Genomic DNA, 25894 nt, shown 5'->3' with positions numbered 1-25894 from the left:
TGTAAGACACTCTTAGTTTTCTGCCACTTCCATTGTGTTCTCTGTTTCCCTTTTGTTTTTCTCTTGTATGTCGACTTTCTTTAGTTTCATATTCACTACTCTCCAATAGAATCTCTCTTTTTCTGACTCCGTTCTTATCTCGTTTTTTTCCTTTGCTTCAAGTCTTTTCTGTTTTTCTTCCTCTCTTTCCTCTTTATTCATTTCCCTTTTTATCCATATCTTTTTATATTGTTCACTTGTTGCTAGTTTCCCTGTTTTGGATAAGATATTCTCAGCCGTAGTTTGTGACCTGAATTTAATCTTGATTGGTCTGGTCTTGTCTGTACTATATTTCCCTAGCCTGAATTTCTCTTCGATTTGTTTCATTATTTCTGGTTCATCTTCCTGAACTAATTCTAGTAAATTTCTTACTTTTTCATTTTCCTCTTTGATTCTTGTGGTTCTATCTGGGTTATGTTTCTCTTCCATTCCTAATATAATTATACATTTCTTTTTGTCTGCTAAGTCTCTTACTATATTCTCCTTCTGTCTCATCACTTTAATAACTGAGTTTTCAGTTTGTTCATTCATTTGCTGTCTGATTATGTCAGTGAATGCAACCTTGCTATTTTCATGAATTTTTTTTCCAACCCTCCTTGTTCTCCTTATTATTCTCCTTTAAGACTTTATTCTCATCTTTTACTTCTTTTAACTGTTTTTTTAATTCTTCAATTTCCTTAGTTAAGTTTTTGTTCGCCCTCTCTAGTTCTTCCAATTTTTCAACTCTTCGTATAATACTGTCAACATGACCGAACCTACGCTCCAAGTCCTCGATCATCTTATCGACCTTCTCTTCTAGTCTTGTCAGTCGGGGGGGGTTTGTGTCCCCCCCACCCTCTTTAAATCCCTGGAAAATATTCTCATCACTTTCTACTGTATTGCTCTTGTCTTTACTTCTAATCTTTACATTTTTATTAGACATTTCATCGTCATCGGGAGGCCTTTTGTTTACCTTTCGCCTGTCTGCCTGGGCCAAGTCTACTCCTTCCTCATTTCCTTCCATTTCCCTCAGTAATCCCTCCCCCTTTCCTCTTTCCCTACTTTCCTACTACTGCATGAGCAATTTCCCTCCCACCCTGTAAATACAATAGGGACTTCTCTTTGCGTTGGGATCCACAAACTTCAATTCTCTTCAGAACGTCTTCTAAGCCGTCCATTCGTTGAAGTGTGTGTGTGTGTGTGTATTACCTAGTTGTATTTTATGGGAAGAGAGCTATGCTTGTAGTGTGTATGTATGTATCTATATATATATATATAGATATATATATATATATATATATATATAATATTTTTTTCATTGGCTCCATCCAGTCATGACTCCTTATATACATATATATATATATATATATATATATATATATATATATATATATATATATATATATATATATATATATAATCTTTTTTTCATTGGCTCCATCCAGTCATGAATTCTCTATAGATTTTCTTGTAACAATTTACAATCTTCATCTTTCTCCTTATCATTTTAGTGCTGTATACAAGAAAGATAAGTGCAACTTTTCATATCTTCCATCATGTCATTTTTGTAAATCAAGAACTTTATGGGGGGTGTTGGACAACACAAGGTACATCCCTCTAGCTTGAGATCCTGTCCTTTACCATTGTTCTCATGTATCTTTTATTGTATTTGCATGCATGCATAAAGATATGCTTTCATTTGTATGTGCATATATGGAAGCATTCCTATGTATTTTTATGTGATATCCTATATGTTCCTGCATTGAAAATTGTTAGGGTTTTCAAGTTATGGTAATTGAATCTGAATAACAATTTGTACTATTGAATTCTAGTACTATGATCAAGAAGAGAGTTACCTTTCAAACGACAAGGACTTCGTTGTTTATATATTTGGTGTCGCAATTGCCTCACTTGCTGCATGCTGGCGTGACCTGGCAAGACCCACGATTTGCTTTAGACTTCTCAGGCATTATTTGGATGGTAGGTGGTTAACCAGTTGCCAGTGAAGTAGTGCATTAATTGGTCTGGGTGACTAGAATTAAGAGTGGGATTTCAGAACCTGGAAATCTTTATTAGCATGAAAGACATCATGGATCCTTAATTTCCTTGGGGTTATGGCCTGCACTATGTTCAGTTTTGGGGTCTCAGTTACATCAAGGGAATCATGTAGTATGTTTGAGTGCTTTTTAATCTAAGAATTAATTGTATATTTCTTAGAAAGGAATGGGTATTTAATGGCTGCCATGAGTGTGGGTTTATGTGAGATTTGCAAAATTTGGTTTAACATCACACACTCTCCCCTCTCTGAATTTTGAAATACAATAATTTATTGAATAAGATTAACATAGTTTATTTGGGTGTATAAGTATGTATTGTTATAACATATTTGTGATAAGAATGTAATGTCTGTATGTAAGACAGCCTGGGACCAATAACATTCCTACCTGTGGCGGTCTTATAATTAAAGATGGATGTCAGAAAGAATCAGCTCTCTCTAACCCATCTTCATAACTCGTCAGCACCCTCACTTTCATCTAGAGCTGTATCTCCTAATAGCTGACAGTCTACCAGGACCAAGATTTCCATCAATTATACTTCCTCTTCCTTTTGAATAAGGAAAGCTTACAGTAGGAAGAGGGGAGCCAGTATCATTTACCAGCTGCCATTATATCTCGCTGCATTGCTTCTGACCCAGGGCAGTGGGTGGGATACAGGGATGACCCATCACCCATGAGGAGCTAAGGTGAGATGGAAGAAAGGGTGGTGGATGGGAGTAGAATGGGTGACGATGAAATGGGTGGGAGTAGGTACATGCCTTTTGACTTTGGTTACCTCCCTGGTAATGGGGAAGAACCCTTTGTATGTAGATAGCTGCCATTGTGTAAAAAGGTGGAGGAAATGCAGTAGAAGTTTATACAGAAAAGTTTTGGTCCTGGTCAAGAACCCAAGTGCCAGCATGTTGGAGTTACACCTTCAAATGAGGGCAAAATGAGTGTTTGACAGGATTTAAAGACAGGTGGCAAGGAGATGGTTCTCTTTGACATTGTCTTGCAGTACCACCACATGCAGATCCTGTCATTCGTCCCACAGTTGTTTGGAATGCATTGATGGTATATAATAAGAGATTTCTTTGGGTGTAGAAAAATGTAGTCCTTTGTTGAAAACAGTATGTGTATAATGTGTGGGGATAGAGAAGCACCTTTGTTTTAGAAATGTCCTGTTTTGTTTTTGTTTGAATTAGTAGTGCTTCAAGTATAATTGGTTAAGGTACACATGAGGTTTAACTTTATATTTTATATTGATTTTGTTTCTATTTATGATCCACATGTATGAACATGTGAAAAATGAAGTGATGGATAGATATCAAAGTGATTATCTTCATACTTTGTTATCTCTCGGAAAAGTGTGCTTTATCCATGATAGGCATAAAGTTGTTGAGATGGAAAGGAGGGTTGAATGGGATTCTATTTGATTCTGACATGGCTGTGTGTGTCTCATGATGGGGCCACCCTCCTCTGTAAGTGGGAATGGATCTTCAGTACATATATATATACATTAAAGAGGCGGGTCCTCACATGACAGTGTCATCATCCAAGAAGAGACAGAGGGCTGGAGGATGATCCAGAGAACCAATGCAGACCCAGATATCTTCAGGACACCTCCACCAGGAGGAGGTGGAGAGAGGATTAGTACCTGGTCTTAAGGAGAGGCCCAGAAACTCGTTAATTTCACTCCCTCACTTCCTTCTGACCTTTCTTCATTACTGTTATTTTCTTGGTTTCTTCACATAAGAAGGTCAATAGATGTTAACTAGGTGGGCCTACCCATGGCACTGTTGTCATCTAAGAGGAAACAGAGGTCCACAGGACAACCCAGAGATTCACCATGGACCCAGTTATCTTCAGGATACAAGCCACCTCAGTCCTCCTACCTCCACCCAGGGGTGCAACCCTGAGGACCCAGTATATACCTGGTTTCTGGAAGAGGCCCATAAACTCTTTTTATTTCACTTACATGCCGACCCTTACTCCTCGTCCCCTGGTGTGGAGGTCATAGTAAAGAGCTGAAAGTGCAAGATTGATAGATGTTAGGAAGTACAGCTTTCCACTAAGGTGTGCTGACTCATGGAACAAGTCGGATGATGATATAATACAGGCCAGTAACATGAATGAATTTAAAGCAAAGTTTGATAAGTGGAAGCAAAGGGACAGGATACCATGAGCACAGCCCCAGCCCCATATACAGTACTACAACTTGGTGAATACATCTATCCAACACCCAACCTAAACCCATTTGTCACCCCTCCCATCTTAGCACTTCATGGATGAAGTATACAAGAAGAGTTGTTGCTTCGAGTTCAACAAATTGGGAACCTGCAGCCCCATGGCAGTGATCCTTTGGTTCTCCCACAGATCTCTCTGGGGAGAAATTCTGGACTGTTGTCTATGTTGTATTAGTGTGGAACTGTTTCTGTCGCACCAGCTTAGAGTGGTAAGAGGAAGGAGCAGTCACTGGTTGTCAGCTCTCTATGTGTGAAAAAGGTGGAAGAAATACAATTGAAATTGATAAAAAGAAGTCTCCCAGTCAGGAGACTGAAGGTCACTCCCTCAGGGTTGTACCTCCTAACGGATGGGAGGAGGTTGATGGGTTTGAGCTCTACTGTCTGTCTTGCAAGACCACCACAAGCAGGTATCGGTCATTGGTCCCATGAAATACCAAAGGCCCTTTCCACATTATATTGGGGGTTGCATATACCCTGGGGCAGTAGATTTAGGGGTGTGGCAATTCTAGTGTGGACATACTGTCCACAAGGCTGACAAAAGAATTATATAAAAAAAAAAAAGTCAAAGAAGCCCTGAATATATTACTGTAATATACGAATTTTGCATTAGAATGAACAGAATATGAAATATTTTTCCCTTATCCTTTTTGTAATAGGAACATTAAATAACATTTTTAAAACTTGTTTAATGATTTCACAAACCAATAGCTATAATAGGCAGTAAGGGATGGTGGAGATGGGAAGTGGTGATGAGGGGGGGGGTGTCACTGAAAACTTTGCCACGGGGCAGCACTTAGGCATGTAAGGTTCTGTCTGCAAGAGAGACCAGGGGCAGTGGATTGATTGATTGATTGACAATTATGTTTTTGATGTGATTGTTTGCTTCAGTTATGAGTGTCGTATGACCTTATATTGGTGAAATTGAGTATTTCTTCCATTTAGTTTTCATTTCATTTTATTGTAAATATTGAGTAAATATTTACAGATGTGGTGGGCCTCATAGCTCAGTATCATATCACATCTGATTTTGATCTCGGTTAGGATTATGTGAAGCAGTGTAGTCTTGCTTTATGATTTCCAAGAGATTTTTGGCGATTTGGTATGACATGAGTGATTCTGTTCCATACTGGATCCACTTTTTAAACACAAATTATTTGAGTTCACATCAGAGATCAGCATAAACAAGTATATACCTACTGTGCTCACAAATAATATGAAGCCAAACAGGATTCTTGGCCACACCTGGCTCCAATATATAAATTAGAAACGAAGTCAAACAGAGCAGAGTACATTTCATCAGACTAGTGTAGCTGTCACACAACACTTAGAACATGCTAACACAGATTAGGCAGCTTTTACTCAAGATTAGTAGACATAATAGAAGAAAGAGATGGATGGGCAGACTGTGCTTTTCTGGACCTGCAAAAGGCATTCGATAAGGTACCTCATAGGAAACTAATAAATAAGATAGAGTCAAAAGGCGGCATCAGAGGAAAATTATTGGAATGGATGAAAGACTTTCTGATTGGGAGGAAAATGAGAGTTGTAATTAGAGAAAAATTCTCCAACTGGGAAGAAGTAAAAAGCGGGGTCCCGCAAGGATCAGTACTGGCACCGATCATGTTCGCTGTATACGTTAATGACATGAATGAAGGCGTGGAGTGCTATATAATTTTTTTTGCAGATGATGCAAAATTACTTAAGAAGGTAAAAACGGAAGAGGACTGCAACTCATTGCAACAAGATCTGGACACAATATGGAATTGGACTCAAAAATGGGAAGTAAAATTCAATATTAAGAAATGCAGCATAATGGAATTTGGAAAGAGTTAAAATAGAATATCAAAAGATTACAGAATTGGGGGAAGAAAAAATAAATAAAACAAACTATGAAAAAGATCTTGGAGTGATGATTGGAAAGGACATGAAACCAGATAAGCATATAAACAAGATGTTCGGAGAAACCTACAACTTATTGAGAGCAATCAAAGTGGCATTTACCTATATGGACGAAGAAATGATAAGGAAAATACTTACTACACTAATAAGACCAAAACTTGAGTATGCAGCATCACTTTGGACACCCAGTACCAAAAAGAATATTAAGAAACTAGAAAGATTACAAAGAGCGACAACAAAACTAGCACCGACACTCGCCGAACTAACATATGAGCAAAGACTATCCAAATTGAACCTACCAACTCTGGAACAAAGAAGAGAAAGAGGAGATTTGCTAACTATCTACAGAATAATGAAAGGAATGGAAGTTTTAGACAGGAACGACCTATTAATGTGGGACAACAGTAAAACAAGAGGACACGGAAAACAATTGAAAAAGGATAGTTATAGAAAAAACTTGAAAAGGAACAGTTTCCCACACAGAGTGATAAATACATGGAACAAATTAGACAACAAAACAGTATGTGCTAACACTATACAAGATTTTAAGATAAAAGTTGATGTGGAGAGATACAAAGACGGGTCACCATGAGCATAGCTCCCCTCCCGTATATTACAACTAGGTAAATACAACTAGGTAAATACAAATGGTGATCCATGTCCAATTTGCCAGGCTGCCTTGTATACATTCACACACATCTTCAAAGACTCATCTCCGGCATCTCATAGACATAAACACAACTTATTTGGGGTGGAGGACCTCATTAACATTATAATCATCAGATGCCCTGCACTGACCAACATCATTAACATCAACAACAACAAGAGAAATAGAATTGAACAAGCTCACCTGAGGTGCAAGCACTCTACATATATACACTCTAGTACAAGTCATTTTTCAGCTTGCAGGGAAAAGATGACAAACCCTGCCTTATAGAGAGAGAGAGAGAGATGTGACATGATTGTGGTGTTCAAGTCAGTGAAAATAATGAATAAAGTTGATGGAAAATTTCTTGGTTTGGATGGAAGAATGTCATGAGGTCATAGGAATAAATTCCAATTGATTACAGGCCTAAAGGATATCAGTAGATAGTTTTCCATGCAGATCCTTCAACTAGTAGGACAGCTTAAAAGAGGGAGTAGCTCTGTCTACACCTAAAAACAAATTTAAAGCTGAGTTTGGTTGATGAAGATAAAGAGATCTCATATACGTAGCTCCTTTTCTGTACATTATATTAGTTAAATGCAGCTTGACAATTCAATTAATACAGACCCCTTGTCAGATGCCTAAGTCTTAACCCTTTTCCTGGGTTCCATTGAAATTGGGAAGTCTTTGAGATTGGGGCCTGCCTAGAAGCCCCATCCCATCATGCAACCACTACTTGTAGCAGCCACACCTATTCTTCGCCTTCATTAGACTTTTGCTTTTACATCCAAATGCTACAGTTAGGTGGGGTCACACTTCCATGTACTTTCCTCTTAAAGGTATCAAATAAAATGGAGAGAAGAGTTAAAGTATTTCTGTTGGATATTATGGGAATCTCAAAGCCCTTACCGTGATAGTAGTCCATGTATCAATTGCACAGATCTTGGGTGCAGTTAGCCATCTGGTTATGTTCCATTTATGGTAATATTGTCTTTTTTCTATTTTTGTCCTGTGGGGTGGCTGGTATTCATTTTCATTTTGAATGCACATAACCCCTACCTTCCAGGACAGTACATGTATGCTCCCAGCTGTACCTTTTAGTGTGGGTAATACAATAGTTGAAAACAGCAAGACTCAGAGAGTTGGTTAACACCAGCATAAGAACTGTAGGAGATAACTTTAATGTTTTCCAGATGAATTCTTCTAGCAGTTCTTGCAGGATCAACCTCTGAATTAGAAAAGAATGTATATAATTGAGATGAAAATAGATCTAATTACAAATCACCAACTTTATCAAGGGTTTATGGCTTTCCTTTTTGCTTGTAGTTTGATTGATTTGGTTTAATATAGTAATTATAATCTGCAGTTTCTTTTAAGGTTCATTATGTCTTTATTTTGTAGATATTTGTTTTTTACTTAATTTTTCTCTAGAGCTATTTATTAAAAAATATATTGATTAAGATGTATGAAAGAGATTTCATACAAATATTTCATGTGTTATACATATATAAAAAATTCACTTGCCCAAAGTGTCTGATAAAAAAATTTTTTCATTATGGCATAATTTCATCAAAGGAATGTTATAATTTCCTCCTCGTTCCACTGATTCTACAAAATAAAGATCGTGTAGAAAATGTGGTATTCCATTATTATATATATAAGTTGATTCTTTTTTTTTCCAATTTGTATATACTTACTTTGCTATTTTCTTTTATCCATCTAATATTTCCAGTTTACCAGGGAAAATAATACCTAGTGTTTGCCAGAGAGTTTGTGCATGACCATACCCTGTCATGATTGATTCATTATAAACTACACAACAAAACATTGATAATTATATAAATATAATGATAACAGGATGTACTATAACCACACAAATTGAAAAAAATATATATTACTCAAACATCAATAACCTCCACCTGTCCAAAGGGGTTGTGCATGACTATATTGTAATTTATAAGATACTTTATAAACTACACAAAATAAAACATTAATGATAATAACAGGATATACTAAAACCACCCATATAGAATACTTGAACACAAAATCCAAAATCCTCTTCTATAAGAAGCCATATGCAAGAGCCCTGAATCTCACCCATTCATCCCTGTAGTTAACACGAGCATAGCCAACTTGAAAGAAAGGCAGCATACTGGATACTCAAACATTGACAATTTACCACCTGCACTTCACAACACCATACAAAAACATGTACCGTATATTTCCATGTATAAGACAACCTTTGTATAAGACGAGGTACAAAATTAGAGCATCAGAGTATCAAACCTACCGTACAAAAAGAATTGTTTTGATTACGTTTATCAGCTGTTTTTTCCGCTTTTATATAAATAAATAAAGAAATTAAGTTTTATAATGTTTTAAGTTTTAAATTTAATGTAATGTAATTTTATTGAAAATAAAGGTTTTAGAAATATGTTTGATGTGTAATATTGATGATGATTAGAAATTAAGTTTTATAATTTTATAATTTTTAAATTTTCTGTTTTAAATGCAACTACTGTAATATATTTTTTTATTGATAAACGTTTTATGTACTGTAATCCAAAATTGTTATTTTCAGTCTTAAATATTACTGAAAAGTTAGCGAAAGAAAAAGGTTGCTATGAACGCAACCAGTGCTTGATGTTTAAATTTTTTTCAGCTGTGTTAAATGTGTTTACATAGAGTAGTTAAAAGTACCGTAATTTCATTAATATAGAATTATTCCTCGAATTTATTAACAATTGCCATTTACTATAAAGATATGCCAATAATGTATAAGGTAAATATGGTTTAATTACCTTTATTACCAGTTCTTATCATAATGTGAATCATTTCCTGTGTATCGGTGGTTATCGGCAGGCTAGCCTACCAAGTCATCTCATGTAGAATTCAAGGTCTGATATTTATTATGGTAATACAAGACGACCCCCAACTTTAAGGGGTGAATTTTTGGATTTTAGGGTCGTCTTATACGTGGAAATATACGATACTCACTGAATTCACAAAACAAACACTCCAGGCCCATCCACTGAACATTTTACCCCAGCAAACTCCCAACACATAAGCCCTATAGATAAATCCCTTCTATGACAAGCAAAAACCACAGTAACATGACTGCATTCATGTCATTATCCAGCTTTGGAATAGTTTTAACACAGAAGAAGTCTGACTACAAAAAGCAAATTGTCTCAGATGCAATCACCACACAAGACACCAAACACCTCATCCTGCATTGTCCCACTCTAGCTGTACCCAGAAAACAGCACAGTATCTCTTCTTTGAGTTACTTGTGGGCTAATCCAGTGGCTGTTGCTGGTTATTTGGAAGCCATGGGTTTCCTGCAAGAGAGACCTGGGGAAAGAATTGATTGATTGATCAAATTGACCCATAACTTGTGAAAATGGGGTATATATGTGTATCATTAGTGATTTTAGACAGTTTGGCTGGAACTACTTCACTGTTTGCCAAATACATGGGGTATTTATCTGACTGAATCTGCATTTGACAGGCTTTTTTTTGTACGTACTCAATGGGAGATTATTTGTTTATTTTAGAGCCTTGATCTTGAGGAGCTGTATGTGCTTCATGATGTGTACTTGCTCTGCTATAACTTGATGTCTCAGTTGGCTTTTCTTCGGGAAAGTTGGCACAGTTCAATGCTTGGTAGACCAACATTCATCTTTATTATCAAGTCATTCATGTTAGGTAAGACTAGTTAAATTTTCTTGTTTTATATAAAGAAAATAGATTTTTGTTTTTTATTTAGTACTTATATGAGCATACAAATATGCATTTTCTTTTCTCATAAACACTTACACAGCACGTGATCTAAAACCATGGTGAATCACACATGCACATGTTTGCTTCCAAACACACATGTATTTACTTAACTGTAGTGTTCAGGAAAGGATCTACACTTGTAGGGGCCTGTCTCTTACTCTCCAATTAAGTTCATGTATGGTTCCAGCTTGTACAACATCATCTAGGCAATTCCTGGAGTATATGCATTTGTATGGAAAAATACTTTTTCACATCCTCCAGACATGCATTTTTAACTTGCTCCCATGACTCTCATCCTATCCCAAATGAAGAAATCTTCTCTGTCAACTTTTCTCCATTCAACAATCTGAACAACAATTAAGCCTCCTTATCTTTAGACCTTTAATGATGGCAGGGCTAGGGCTTCTAGCCTCCCTTCATATGACTTATCTGCAATGGTAGGAATCCTTTTGGTTCCTTGGAAGGATGATTTTTCTTTCTTTCTTTTTGTCTTCTTCCAACTCTTCAACTATGGAAAGGCCACTTTTGTTCGGCATTTTGCATATCTTCTCGCAGTTTTACTGGTATGTACAACCACTCCTCGTTTAACGACAACAATTAGGACCAGCGTCGCCGTCGTTAACCGAATTGGTTGTTAAGCGAAATTGTATACATATACGTACATGTACTGTATGTACAATGTCCAGCAATACATGTATCTTTATTTTCATGTATTTTCCCTCTTTTATACAGTACATTAAAGCTTTATTTACTGTTTTGATAGTACAGAAAGCCCTCAAATAACGCGGTGGTTAGGTTCCTGAAATTATCGTGTATGACCAACTCCGCGTATGCTGACATTCCATATTAAATACCGGGGTATTTTTTTAGTTTCGACCATGGGCGCAATATAGCAATAGAAAATTAATTATTAATTTTGTAAATTAAAATGTATCAATGTAATATGCAATTTTGTGGGCGGAAATGAAAATAAAAAATACCTTGCCACAAGCAAATATGCTTATGAACGAAGTCGGTGGCATAGGATCGGGATGCCATCTTGCCGTCTGTCAATTGACGGCCTTGGTACTTCCGACAGTACCTCGCCAGGTATATTTTCTTGAAGGAATGTTATGGAGCGGAGATACATGCATTCCTTCAAGCTGCAAGAACTTTGTATACCCCGCAAGCTGAGAGAGTGGTTGAAAAGCCTGCCAATGTCTCTCATGACGACGACAACAAGGACGAGCCGGATGACATTTAATTTGAAGGTAATGATTGATTAAACACAGGTTAGGTTAGTTTAGTTTAGGTTAGACGAATTTATCATCTTTTCATTTCTTCGACGTCGGCATCTATCATAACAAACATGGCGTACCATTCGTCCGACACGACTTCATTACTTACAAAATCTGTTTTAGCACCTTTTTTTTCCCGCTCACAAAATTGCATATTACGTTGATACATTATAATTTACAAAATTAATAATTAATTTTCTATTGCTATATTGCGCCCATGGTCGAAACTAAAAATTTACCAATACTGGTATATACTGTACCCCAGGTAGTTTTTGTAGCTTGCAGGATGGTAATGTAGACCTAAGCTTCAGAACACTTTACCTCACAGCTAATATCCACTGTACAAGTTCATTTATAACATCATACAAATTTGCCTCAGCCAACTTATCGTACACGATGTCGTAAGTCCGGGAGATTTACGTTAAACGAATATTGGGGTGTCATAAAGCCCGTCGTTACTCCGCGTTGTCGTTAACCGAGTAGGTCGTTAAACGAGGAGTGGTTGTATGTCAGGTGACAGGGTATCCCTTACCAACACCCCCAGATCTTCCTCCTCTTTCACCTTTGTAATTAAGTGACTTTAATAATTCAAGAATTTTCTTCTTGAGCCAGTACCCATTTCCAGTACTTTGTATTTCCTGGTATTGAAATTAATTTTCAATCCTTGGCTTTAGACATACAGTACTTCCTCTCATTAATGGACTAAAAGGGGGGTAACGGTGTCTGTTGATGTGAATAATCCATTGATTTGGAGTGGTTTTTGGGTGGCATAGTGATTGCACAGCACTAAACAACAGCACCAAAAATATCGAAAACACAGCGAAAACACCACAAACACAGCTAATTAACGTCCGTTAATGAGAGGTAGTACTGTACATGGTATCTAAATGTTTGTGCGGCAACCTACAGACCTCATCTCTCATTCCCATCATGATCATAACACTTTCTCTGCGAACATATTAGCATAGGTTCTTGTACCATCCATCATATCATTTACATAAGTAAGGAACATTACAGGAGCTAGTACTAACTCTAATGGGACTGCTAATTACTATCCTCCATCTGGACATCCTATCTTAAACATCCATACTCATTTTACCTGCCCTTTAGTCCTCCAGTATGAATTCATGGAGGTACAATGTAAATGTCATGAGGAGAATAAAAGATGAGGAAGACAACAAGTTATTTAAAAGATATTTAGACAGTATACAGGTATATCTAGCCCCTCTAAGCTACCAGAAGAGTCTGGATGACCTCATCACAGATAACTGTCCAGGATATAACACTTCACCCTCCATACTATACAACACATTATGGAAGACTGCATTGTCCACAATCATTCCAGGAGTGGAGTTCCCCAGGGAAATGGGACTGCTCAGCCAGACAGTCTAGTGAACAGCAACAACAACAATCACCTCATTCTCACATTTTTTCTTAAATTCACTCTCTCTTCTTTTGTTTTCCACATTGTCATTTCTAGGTTTTCCTTATTCACTCTTTCCAAATGAAACATCATGTGAGGACAGAGTCTTTATTAGTACTATGTTTTGCTTGTTGGAGCTGTATCAAGTACTTTTTGATCTACCTGATCCAACATGTGGGTGACTGATTGGCCAGTTGCTGCATCATGATAATGAATAGTCACCTCTGACATTTTCAGGTTCCACATTTGCCTTTTTATTTTCTTCTTCTTCTTCTTCTTCCTCTTCTTCTTCTTCATATTATTTTTATAGATTATTTTGTGTTGAATAGGGATTGCTTTTTATGATTTTGGCTGCTTAGAGGTGTTGAAATTTATTTATGTGCCTTCCAGTGATTATTTCTATGTGTATAGCATTGCCCTTGAGCTAAGAGATGTGGTGGGGGGATAGAGGTGACCCTTCATCCACAGTCTGCTAAGACAGGAAGGGTATTACAACATGGGTTTTAAGTTTGTACAAAGTGGGTGCATGATTTGACTGTCACCCCCCATATAAGAATGAATGACAGTGACTCAGTGGGTGACATGATGATATTTACTGCCTCAAGTTTCACTTAATAAAAGCCTGCAGCCCCACAGCAGTGGGCAACCATGCTTGGGCCCTCCCATAGATCTCCTGGGAGAAACATTAGACTGCTGTTTGTGTTCCACTGGTGTGGAACTGTTTCCATGTATTAAGCTGAAAACAGTAAGAGAAGGGGAGCAGTTACTGGTTGTCAACTCTGTGTATGTGAAAAGATGTAAGAAATACAGTTGAAGCTGATAGAGGGAGATTTTGGCCCCAGAGAGGAGATTGAGTGTGACACCTCCTGACGTAGGTGATGGCATTGATGGGTTTTGAAAATGGGCAGCTCTGCTGTTCATCTTACAGGACCACCACCAGCAGGTGCCAGTAATTGGTCCCCCGGTGGGTGAAAATAACCAACTAGATATAGAAGCAAAGATACACCACCAAGATTGGACTTGACCTTAACAAAAGAACCTGAGGTGATGGGTAGCAGGTAGATGAAACTTTTTGATGACCTTCACATGGGAGCACGATATGCAAGTATTTATCACTTGTCTTATATTCTTAACTGTGCTATATGGATTGCTTTCCTTTGTATGTAGAACTTTGATAAGCTGTTATAGAAAATGTTTATGACCGTATAGATGGTTTTTGGAAATCACTTAAATGGTTTATACATTGTGTTAGTTCCAGTGCATTTGCATTGTTTATCCATACCAAGAGGCCATGGGTTTTCTGGAAGAGAGACCTAGGGCACTGGATTGATTTATCCTTGGCATCTTTGGGACTGATGATGGGTACCTGCAAATGGTGGTACTGTTAGATGGATGTTTGAGACAATCATCTCTCTCTGTTACCCTTATTCAAAATGTATCACCATGAACTCTGTAGAGGTACAGCCTTTCTCTGTATATGGTCAGTGTCCATGATATATTCTTCTTCTTCCTCTTTCTTCTCTTTTTTCCTCTTTCTTTCACTATCTCATTCCCTCAATATTTTCCTCTCTCTCACCCCCATATATATCTCTCTCTCTCTCTCTCTCTCCCTCTCTCTCTCTCCCTTCTTCTTTTTTTCTCTTTTTTTCTTTCTTTTCTATTTTTTTTATTCACCTTTTCACATAAGTTCTTTGCTTCTCCCCATTGTGATCTGTGGGTGAGCTCAAGAAATGTTGCTGGTGACTGTTGGGCTGTGGGTTTCCACTCACTGAAACTCGAAGCAAGAGTAATTTATTAGGCCATCCCTCTGACAAGGGGCACGGGTGGAGGGGAAGATCATTGGTATATACATACATACTTTATTATTGTTATCAGTGAATATTAATGTTATTATTGTTATTATAAATGTTGTTGCTAACATCATCATTCATCATCATTACCCATCATCACTAGCCTGTTGGGTCCTGTAATGAGTGTTATGTTGTATTGCATTTAACCTGAGTGGTATAGTAGTGAGGGATAGGAATGACCCTCCTTCATCTGTGAGGTGTTACGATGGGATGGGTGATGAATGGTTTTGGATGGGTATGGAATAGGTTTAGGGTGGGTGGGTGGGTGGTTATATCCTTTGACTTAAAGCACCACCATATAAGGGAGAAAAAGACTTTGTATATGTGTATTATCATTGTCATTATTATTATTACTATTATTATTTATCATCATTATTATTACTTATATGAAGTTGGTATCGGATGCCAGAGGAATGTCGAGCAAAGAAAAGAGTGCAAGTGGTAGGAGTGAATGGGGTGTTTTTTAAAAAGATGAGGAAATGATGTAGTCCATTGATATGTTCTTGTCTATTTGGTCAGTTTCTCTAGTAGATGAGTGGGGGGGGGGGCACCGTGTAATGAAGTGGTGGGGGTAAACCAGCTCCAGCTTTTGGGGTTCTGCTTTGTCATGCTGCATTGCCTTTGACTGAAGCATTTTGGCAGGGGACAGCAATGGCTCTTCATCAATGAGGTGCTAAAATGGAAAGGACAATGGATGGGTTTTGGTTAGGTGGATGGATGGAGTGAATGGGACATTAAATATAAGAGGAATGTCTGTCAAGCAAGAAAGAAAGAGGACAAAAGATAGGCATGAATGGAGAATGGTTGTAAATTGATGAAGAAATGATGTTGGCTAGAGGAATGTTCTTGTTAGCTCTGTAAATTTCTTGAGTGGATAAGGGGGAGGAGTTACCATACAATTTATCAATGTGTGTTGACCAACTTGTCAGGCCCTGCTGGGGAGGTGCTATATCTTTCACTACCATTGACCTGAGAAGTGTGGTGATGGTGGTAGGGGCAAGGTGGGGTTAGGGATGACCCTTAAGATGGTAGGAATATTGAAGGTGGTTTTGGATGGGTGTAGGGATGGATGATTTGACTTGGCCACCCCCTTATAAGGGGAAAAAAGCCATTTGGTATATATCATCAATCATCATCATCATCATCATCATAACCCATGCCATTTAGTTTGCTTTTATTTGTATTTGGAATTTTGGTAAGTTAGTTATTACTTACAGAGAAATGGACCTTTGAATGATGCAGTAAGAGCCACATGATTAGGATAAGTAGAATGATTGATCTAGTGATTAATATTAGTGACAGATTTTTAACTTAATTTTGTCAATGTCACATGACAAATATATTAGAACTATAGAAATATCTGTATATTGTTCCAGACAAAACAGTTTGCTTTTCATGGCATTAGAGGAATCTTGTTTAAGTTAGAGGGAAAAATAACATCAATAATTGTTGAAAAAATTGTGAATACTAAAGCTTCCAGTTGGAGATATGTTATGAGCAAAGTCCTTTGGGGTATTCTTTGGATACTAATGGATCCTTAATATATAGGTAATACCTTTTATTACCTTTGGACACTAATGGGTAATTAATATATAGTTAATATCAAGAATTGAATACCTTGTATTCCTGATAATACTAATTTGTGTAGAATAACAAATAATCACACAAACCACCAGTGTACTTTCAAAGATTTAGACAAGTTAGCATAATGGTTGGAAAATGGATGGCAACAAGTAAGTCCAATGAATAAAGGTTAATGCAATTAGTCACATAATTTATTGCCTCAGGTCCCTATTGTCGGATACTTGTAACTCCAGGGTGTTTAGAAACAGCCACTATGTTGACCCCACAGATACTTAGATGAAAAAATATTGTATTCCAGTCAATTTTGTGTGAATATAAGGCAGTGAAGGGCTCTATTCTTTGATGTGTGCATCTGAGACATGCACGTCATTACTGAATTGTAACCCAGCTGGAGGTGGGCAAATGTGACTTAGTTGTCCTCAAGAGCTGGTGATATGCACTGACTGTTGGTGGTTGTGCAAGATGAATGGCAGAGAGAGTCATTTTAATGCTGCTCATTTTCTCACCTCCATCTGGAGGTGGCACTTGATCTTTGGACTGAGCCTAGGATCTCTCTCTCTTTCAACTTAAACTGTATTTCTTCCACCTCTTTACATATAGACAGCTGACAGCCAGTGACTTTCCCAAGGTCCCAAGGTTTCTTCTGTATGGGAGGATCCTATTGCTAGCCATTCTGGGACTGCATTTCCAGTTAGGGAAACTTGAGGCAACAATTGTTGATATTATTATCTTTGTTATTAATAATAATATTGTTATTATTATTATTGTTATTATTATTGCTACTGCTATTTATTTATTTTTTATTATTTTTTGAGGCAGGTTATGTCAGGAAGTGATTATTTTAATATAGTTGTGTGGTCTGTCTCATTGTTTGTTCAGTGATGTGTGTATTTCTCTCTTTGGCATTAGGAGTAGGTCCTGTTATATGTGAGTAGTGTGCTGAAGCAACTGAGTTTTTTTCATGCTACAAAGTATGATTGTATAATGAGGTGTGATTGATATTGAATTTTTTGTGATCATGATTATAATTGTATTATTGTGAAAGTACTACATATTTTTAAACATAATGCTGAATTCTGTACAGTTACAATTTACATAGAAATTCTCTTACTAAAAAGAGAGCAGTTATTTAAAGATTATGGTGTAGCATTAGAAGTCATAGAAGTAGTTGCAGTAGTAGTAGTAGTAGTTGTAGTTGAGCTGCAGTTAAGATTAGATAGACACCAAAGTGCTTTTTATTTTTTATTTTACTCCCTCTCTGTTATGGGCCAAAAGGTCCAGTAGTAAGCTTAGCTTTTGTAATTGATTGTAAATGATAATTTACTTGTAAACAAAAACTACAGTTTGTGCATATATGTGTGTATTTGTATGAATACACACATATAGGTGGAACCCTTCATTTGAAGGACAGTTACATGCATTGAAAATCAGTTAATATAGTGATCAGTTGGATGATTTTTGTGCAGAATGTGGCTAAGCATTGAATTGAGCATGATATTGTGTAGCATGTTGTTGTGACAGCACTGAGTATCCATTATCACTGAATAATCACTTGTAAATATTTGATAAACTATGAAAGATTGTTGCAATGGGTGTTAATCAATACCTTTCATCTCAATAGATTAACATGAATTAATATATTTTTTCCTTCTCTAGAGGAAGGAAAAATACCCCCACCCTTGATCTCCACCTTGAAGAAGCTAAAGAGTGGCTATATAAATGGCACCAGGTAAGACATTTTATCTTTTTTTATTATTAAATATTTCTTATCTATTACCTGTGTCTTGCTGCATTGTTTCTGACCCAAGGAAATGGGCGAAATGCAAGGATGATCCATCATCCAGGAGGAGGCAAGAAAAGAGAGAGGGAGGTAAGGGTAGTGAATGGAAGTGGAGTGTGATAGGGATGGAATGGGTGGGAGTGGATTTATGCCTTTTGACTTTGGCCACCTCCCTTGTAAGGGGGAAGAAGCCCTTGGTATATGTATGTATGTATATATTTACCTATTTTATTTATTTCTGGTAGGGGACAGGGATGACTCTTCATCAAATACAGGGTGGGGCAAATCAAATGCCCGAGTTTTGAAAGGCTATTAGGAAAAGTAAAACGATACTTACAGAATTATTTGTTGTTTTATTCGAATCAGTATACAATGCCGTTTGTGTGATCACTTTTTGAAGATGGCATCAGGAAGATGATGGCCATATGTAGCGATGCACTGTTGAAGGCGATGTCTGAAGTTTTTGGTTGCTCTTCATTACATCTCAAGGAGTATTGCAGCAATTTTCTCCTGAATTCGCATCTTCAATTCTTCCAAATTGTGTGGCCAACTTCTGAACACTTTCTCCTTCAGAGATCCCCACAGGAAGAAGTCGCAAATGCTCAAATCAGGTGAGCGTGTGGGCCACTCAACATCACCCCTCCGAGAGACGAGGTGTGCCGGGAACATCTGTCGCAAATTGACCATTGCAACTTGAGCAGTGTGGACTGTTGCTCCATCTCTTTGGAACCAGATGTCTCCCAGATTTGTTTCCTCACTTAATTCTTCAGAAAAGTCTTCCAACATCGCAAGATAATGTTGAGAGTTGACGGTGACAGATCTTCCATCCTCCTCAAAGAAATAAGGCCCAATTACCCCAAATTTGGAAACTGCACACCAAACAGTAACTTTAGGGGAATGGAGCAGTCTCTGGTGAAGTTCTCTTGGGTTGTCTTCAGCCCAATAGCAACAATTTTGCTTATTCACGCTTCCAGAAAAGTGGAAGTGGGCCTCGTCAGTGCTAAAAAAAAGTTGACGGTTCAGGGATGCGGTTCAACATTTCCTGGCTACTAAAAAAGGCGGGGTTTGGTGGTCACAACGAGACCATACACATCTTACCATCACCACCACAGCCATTTCGCACGCCTTTCAAAACTCGGGCATTTGATTTGCCCCACCCTGTATGATCTTTTTTGATAGGATATGTCAAATGCCTTTTGTCAGTTGCTACCATTGTTGTTCTCTCTAATGGAGCTTTCTTGTTAAATTCCTCCAGTAGTGAAAATTTTGTCATTTCTTTACTGAAAGCTTGTTTAATTGTAGAATTGTAAAACTGAGAAAAGTGGTGTTTAGATGTTAGATTAGAGGACTGTTATGATATGTCCCTTTGTGATACTAATAATACATACTGTTTAGATAGTGTTCCTTAGTTATGCACTGCTAATTACAGTACAAACAACAAGTCATTATAATCCACTTGAATTATATTAGATGAATATCTGTGTTACAACTTGAAAATGTCCCTTATCAAGTCTTTGAGTATCCTGTTTCTTTTTCCACCTCACTAATACTTTTCATGCTATAGAAGCTCTTTTGTTCTTTTTGGATTCTTGAATTAATATCTGCCTCTATTTAATTTTTGGATGTTAACGTAGATATTGAAATTCTTTCATTTCTTCTATACCAATGCCACTTATGTCTTATCTGAGGATTCCCTTGTCCTCTTGCAGTCTTCATTACCTTGGTTTTGTGTTCATTGATGTACAACCCCAATCTCTGATTCCTTTTCACAATGTATCCTCTACTTCCTCAAGGTTTCACCCATGATATCTACATCGTCAGCATTTGTGAGCAGTTTTATTTTATTTTATTTTTTTCTGTGTTCTGAAGATTAACAAGGATTCTTCCTGGATACTCTCTTGTTCTTCTAAAAGCTCTCACCATTGCTATATTAAATAGCAATGGTGACAGAAGGCGGCCCTGTTTCAGCCCATTGGTAACCTCAAAATTCTTAGTCATGAGACCATCAGTTCTCATTCTACATCTACCTACCTATACACACATCTTAATCTGAACAATTTATACATACATACATATACCGTATTTTTCGTACCATAAGGCGCTTCGTACCATAAGGCGCACCCGTAATTTGCTATTCCCTGTCCTTACATAAGGCGTGCCTGACCATAAGGTGCACCTGGTCTCGTCATCGGATAATCATGCATACGTGAGTACATTCAGAACTGAACATTTTCGTTGTTGAATGAGAAAAATCAGTTGGGATTTAGCAAAATTACAAAAATAAATGATATATATATATATTTTTTTTTTTGGTCAGTGAAATCAGACCACCTCCATGGACAATATAAAAAACAACATAAACACGTTACGGGAATTGTGGGGAATAAAACCAACATTAGCAGTTTTATTCCCGGAATTCTCTATTCACTTAAAAACACAAGATATAGGAATAGAAAATTAATTATTAATTTTGTAAATTATAATGTATCAACGTAATATGCAATTTTGTGAGCGGAAATAAAAAAAAAAAAGGTGCTAAAACAGATTTCGTAGGTAACGAAGTCGTTTCGGACAAATGGTACGCCATGTTTGTTATGATAGATGCCGACGTCGAAGAAATGAAAGGATGATAAATTCGTCTAACCTAACCTAACCTGTGTTTAATAAATCATTACCTGCAAATTAAATGGCATCCGGCTCGTCCTCGTTGTCGTCGTCGTGAGAGACATTGGCGGGCTTTTCAGCCACTCTCTCAGCTTGCGGGGTATACAAAGTTCTTGCAGCTTGAAGGAATGCATGTATCTCCGCTCCATAACATTCCTTCAAGAAAATGTACCTGGCGAAGTACTGTTGGAAGTGCCGAGGCCATCAATTGACAGACGACAAGATGGCGTCCCGATCCTATACTACCGACTTCGTTCATTAGCATATTTGGTTGTAGCAGGGTATTTTTTACTTTCATTTCCGCCCACAAAATTGCATATTACGTTGATACATTTTAATTTACAAAATTAATAATTAAAATTTTCTATTGCTATATTGCGCCTATGGTCGAAACTAAAAAATACCCAAATGACTACAGACTGAGTGAAGCGAGACTAGACCCATGCAAAATGGCTGTCTGTATTGTGGACGCTATCATGTCATAGCCATGATAGCGTGAATAAATGCGGTGGCATGGACTTGAAAACTGTCGAAGTTTTCGCAATTTTCTTGTCAAGATACATGCATCTTGGTTATAACTTGGTTGTAACTTTTGCTAGGCCTATGCACTGTCGCCGTTGGCAGGCTAGCTACGAAATGTGTCAAAATAGTACCTCACTGTCCGAGGCATTTTTTTTTGCACTGAAGCCACACATAAGGCGCACCTCATGATAAGGCGCACCACCCGATTTTTGCCGATTTTAAGGATTTTGCCCGTGCCTTATGGTCTGAAAAATACGGTACCAAAGGCTTTTTCTCCCTTACAAGGGAGGTAGCCAAAAAAACAAAGGCATAGAAACCATTCACACCCATTCCATCTCATACATACTCCACTCCCCTCTACCCTCTTCCCTCCCTCATATCTTGGCACCTCCTAGATGAGGGGGCATCCCTGCATCTTGCCCACTGCCCTGGGTCAAAAGCAGTGCTGCAAGACACAGCACATCCACAGCAAGGCTGCTTCATTAGATATACTGCATAAATTGATTAAAAAAATCAATGTATGCAGTATATTATAATCCTTCATTGTATGCCATGATGCATTTCTATGTATACTGTCATATGCCTGTTTAGAATAGGATTGGCTTCATAATAAAGTTACTTCAGATGCAATCACCCCACAGAAAATACAGGACACCATCCTACACTGCCTTACTCCAGCCTTACTTGGCAAAACACTGTTTCTTCCTTGAATAACTGCTGGTGATGTGGGAACTGTGGGACCCCAGCAATAGACCTGACACAATGGATTGATTGATTATTTAGTCTCCTGCTTATATATTGTTACATTGCAAGTGGCCACCAATTTAATCAACTTTAGTTTTAGTTCATTAGCAGAACATTTTAGGGATGCACATTGTCAAAGTGGGTGAGAATGTCACTACTTGGGCTAGAGGTTAGGGGTTGATGTGACCAGAAATTGTCAGTTGGCAAAGCATTTTTGTAAGAGGGGCATATTGCATTGAATTCCCTGTGCCAGAAAGAGGCACCATTCTAGCCCTCCCTAAGAAGGGAAGTTTGCAACATTAACCCCTTGAATACAATGATGCCTACATAGATGTCATGAGGCGAGAGTGAGTATATGAGAATGCCAGCATCGGCCTCCTGATTATATTTATTTTGTGTTTACCTAGTTGTGTTATACCAGAAGGGAGCTATGCTTGTGGTGACCCGTCTTTGTATCTTTCAGCATAATTTTTTTTCTTAACCTCTTCACTCTGGGGCACATCGCACGTCTGGTAGCATTAGCTGCCCGACTAGCGATGTTGCATCATAATAATCGCATTATGAAAAATAGAGTCAGTGCTCAATCGTTAGTTCTCTTTCACCCGTGAATTTTGATAACCATAGAAAATATGATGAAGCCAGTTTAGAGAGAATGGAGGTTACATAAGTACAAGAAGATTTAGATCAATTACAGCAATGGTCTGAAAAGTGGCTAATGAAATTTAACACAAGTAAATGCAAGGTAATGCACATAGGTAAAAATAACAGTAAGTACGATTACAAGTTATTTGGAAATTCGTTAACAAAAGTGGATAGTGAAAAAGATCTCGGCGTAATTATCAGTAACGACCTGAAATCATCCAAGCAGTGTATTTCAGCCTCTGAGAAAGCAAATAAGATTCTGGGATTGATTGCGCGATCTTTTGATTTCAAAAGTCCATTACTCATTAACAAGCTATATAAATCGTTAGTTCGTCCACATTTGGAATATGCTGTTTCCGTATGGTCACCGAATCTCATTAACTCATTAAAGACATTGACAGACTGGAAAAAGTACAACGGCGAGCCACAAAACTGATTCCAAATATCAAAAATAAATCATACGAAAATCGACTTAAGCACATGAATCTGTTTTCCCTAAAAAAGTGTAGACTCAGAGGTGACTTGATACAGGTCTTTAAGATTTTAAAGGGAATTGACAACATCAAAAGTGACAAAATTTTCACATTGAATGAGAATCAGACAAGAAACAATGGTCTCAAACTGTCCGGAAATAGATTCAATTTGGAAGTAGGTAGAAACAACTTTGCCAACCGTGTAGTTAATGAATGGAATAAACTTCCTGCACAGGTAGTGCAATGTAGTTCAGTTCGAAGCTTTAAGAATCATTTAGATAAATACCTAAGTAAGATGCTGTAATGATTATAATTTATGTTATATTATTTGTTTTTGTTTTGTTATAATTTGTCTGTCTGATTTTCATTTATTATTAGTTATATGTCAATTTATAATCATTTACTATTTACCTTTTTGTTTGTTATTCAACTATACCTATGCATTTATTTATGTATTTTATTTGTTATTTTTACATTATTATAGTTTTAATTTATTATTATGATTTTTTTTTTTTTTTTTTTTTTTTTTTTTTGCATCCGACCTAGATATGGATCAAAAGGTCTCCTGTCGGCATGCTCCGCCTTTGTAATCCTTTGTAAACTACAATAAATATAATCAAGACGCTGACGTCGGCATCATCGCATAGCCACTTGCTCCTCATGACGCCTACGTAGGCGTCACCGTATGGAAGTGGTTAAAATCTTGAATAGTATTTGCACACACTGTTTCTTTATCTAAGTTATTCCATATATCCAGCACTCTGTGTGGGAAGCTATTCTTTTTCCAATCTCTTCTGTAGTTGTCCTTTTTGAGTTTCTTTTCATGACCTCTTGTTTTTCCATTGTCATTTTTTAGTAAATCTTTTCTGTCAAGGATTTCCATTCCTTTCATGATTCTAAATATAGTCAGCAGATCACCTCTTTCTCTTCTTTGTTCTAGTGTTGGTAATTCTAATTTCGATAATCTTTGTTCGTATGAGTGACCCTCTTATCCTGTGAATAGGCTTGATCTCTTTTTCAATGGTTACAAACATTCTTGGTGAAGGAGAACAAATACAGCTGTAACTTTATGGTTTTTAAAAGGCTTACGACAGGGTAGACAGGAAGGCACTATGGGAGGTTTTGCGGATATACAGGATAGGAGGAAAGCTTCTAGGAGCTGTCAAGAGTTTTTACGAGAGTAGTAGAGCATGTGTCAGGATTAGAAATGGAGAGAGTGAGTGGTTTGAGGTAAAGGTGGGACTTCATCAGGGATGCATTATGTCGCCCTGGATGTTCAACTTGTACATGGATGGGGTGGTGCGAGAGGTAAATGCAAGGGTGGTGGGTCAGGGATTGGAGATAGTTAAAGAAAATGGAGAAAAGTGGGAGTTGAGCCAGCTGTTGTTTGCAGACGACACTGCGCTTGTGGCAGGATTGGAGGAGGGATTGAGGAAGTTGGTGACAGAGTTTGGGAGAGTGTGTGATAGAAGAAAGCTGAAGATAAATGTGGGTAAAAGTAAGGTGATGAGATGTACAAGGGGTGAAAGTGGCAGCAGACTGGAAGTGAGCATTAAGGGAGAACGACTGGAGGAAGTGGATAGTTTTAGATACTTGGGTGTAAATGTGGCAGGAAAAGGTGGAGTGGAGGTGGAGGTAGAATGTAGATTGAGAGAAGCGAGTAAATGCCTTGGTGGATTAAAAAGTGTAATGAGGAATAGACATTTGGGAATGGATGCTAAGAGGAGACTGTATGAAGGAGTGATTGTGCCAACAGCACTGTATGGAGCAGAAACATGGAACATAAGAGAGGAAGAGAGAAGGAGTTTGAATGTGTTTGAGATGAGGTGTCTGAGAAGTATGGTGGGGGTTACTAGGCTAGATAGAGTGAGAAATGAGGAGGTGAGGAGGAGAACAGTGGTGGAAAGGGAGTTGGGAGATAGGGTTAATGAAAGAGTATTAGGATGGTTTGGACATATGGAAAGAATGAGTGAAGAAAGACTAGTAAAAGAGGTATGGAAGGCTGATGTGGAGGGAGTGAACATGAGGGGATGTCCTAGGATGAGATGGATGGATGGGGTGAAGGGGGCTTTGGGGAAGAGGGGAATGTCTGTTGAGGAAGAATGGGAGAGGACAGAAGACAGGGGTGAATGGAGAATGGTTGTATATGGATGATGTTGTGATGCATGAGGTGGAATGGGTGGGGGGATGGGGGGTGAGGTAGTTTGTGTGAACAGAATTTGATGCAGCCCGAAGGAATTTCTCCCCGTCTTCTCCTTTTTGCATGGGGGGACGGAGAGGGGGGGTTACTGATTTAATGAAGCGGCC

At 37.8% G+C, this 25894-nt stretch overlaps 1 protein-coding gene across 12 annotated transcripts in view; it reads left to right on the top strand.

Moving 5' to 3' along the window:
- Positions 1-25894, top strand: part of LOC143038960 (putative phosphorylase b kinase regulatory subunit alpha) — a 163518-nt gene that overhangs the window by 46017 nt on the left and 91607 nt on the right. For 10 of the 12 annotated variants that reach the window (XM_076208789.1, XM_076208781.1, XM_076208785.1 and 7 more), the window contains 2 exons: positions 10403-10553; positions 18419-18491. In XM_076208789.1, the coding sequence (XP_076064904.1) occupies positions 10403-10553; positions 18419-18491 (224 nt within the window). Of the gene's footprint in view, positions 1-1850; positions 1999-10402; positions 10554-18418; positions 18492-25894 lie in introns of all 12 variants that reach the window. The other 2 variants (XM_076208780.1, XM_076208779.1) reach the window with 2 other exon arrangements.

The sequence above is a fragment of the Oratosquilla oratoria genome, chromosome 25 (assembly GCF_046742065.1).
Source record: "Oratosquilla oratoria isolate Oo_2021 chromosome 25, ASM4674206v1, whole genome shotgun sequence".
Taxonomy (NCBI): Eukaryota; Metazoa; Arthropoda; class Malacostraca; order Stomatopoda; family Squillidae; genus Oratosquilla; species Oratosquilla oratoria.
The sequence above is the reverse complement of the archived record's forward strand: the minus strand, read 5'-3'. Positions and strand labels throughout refer to the sequence as shown.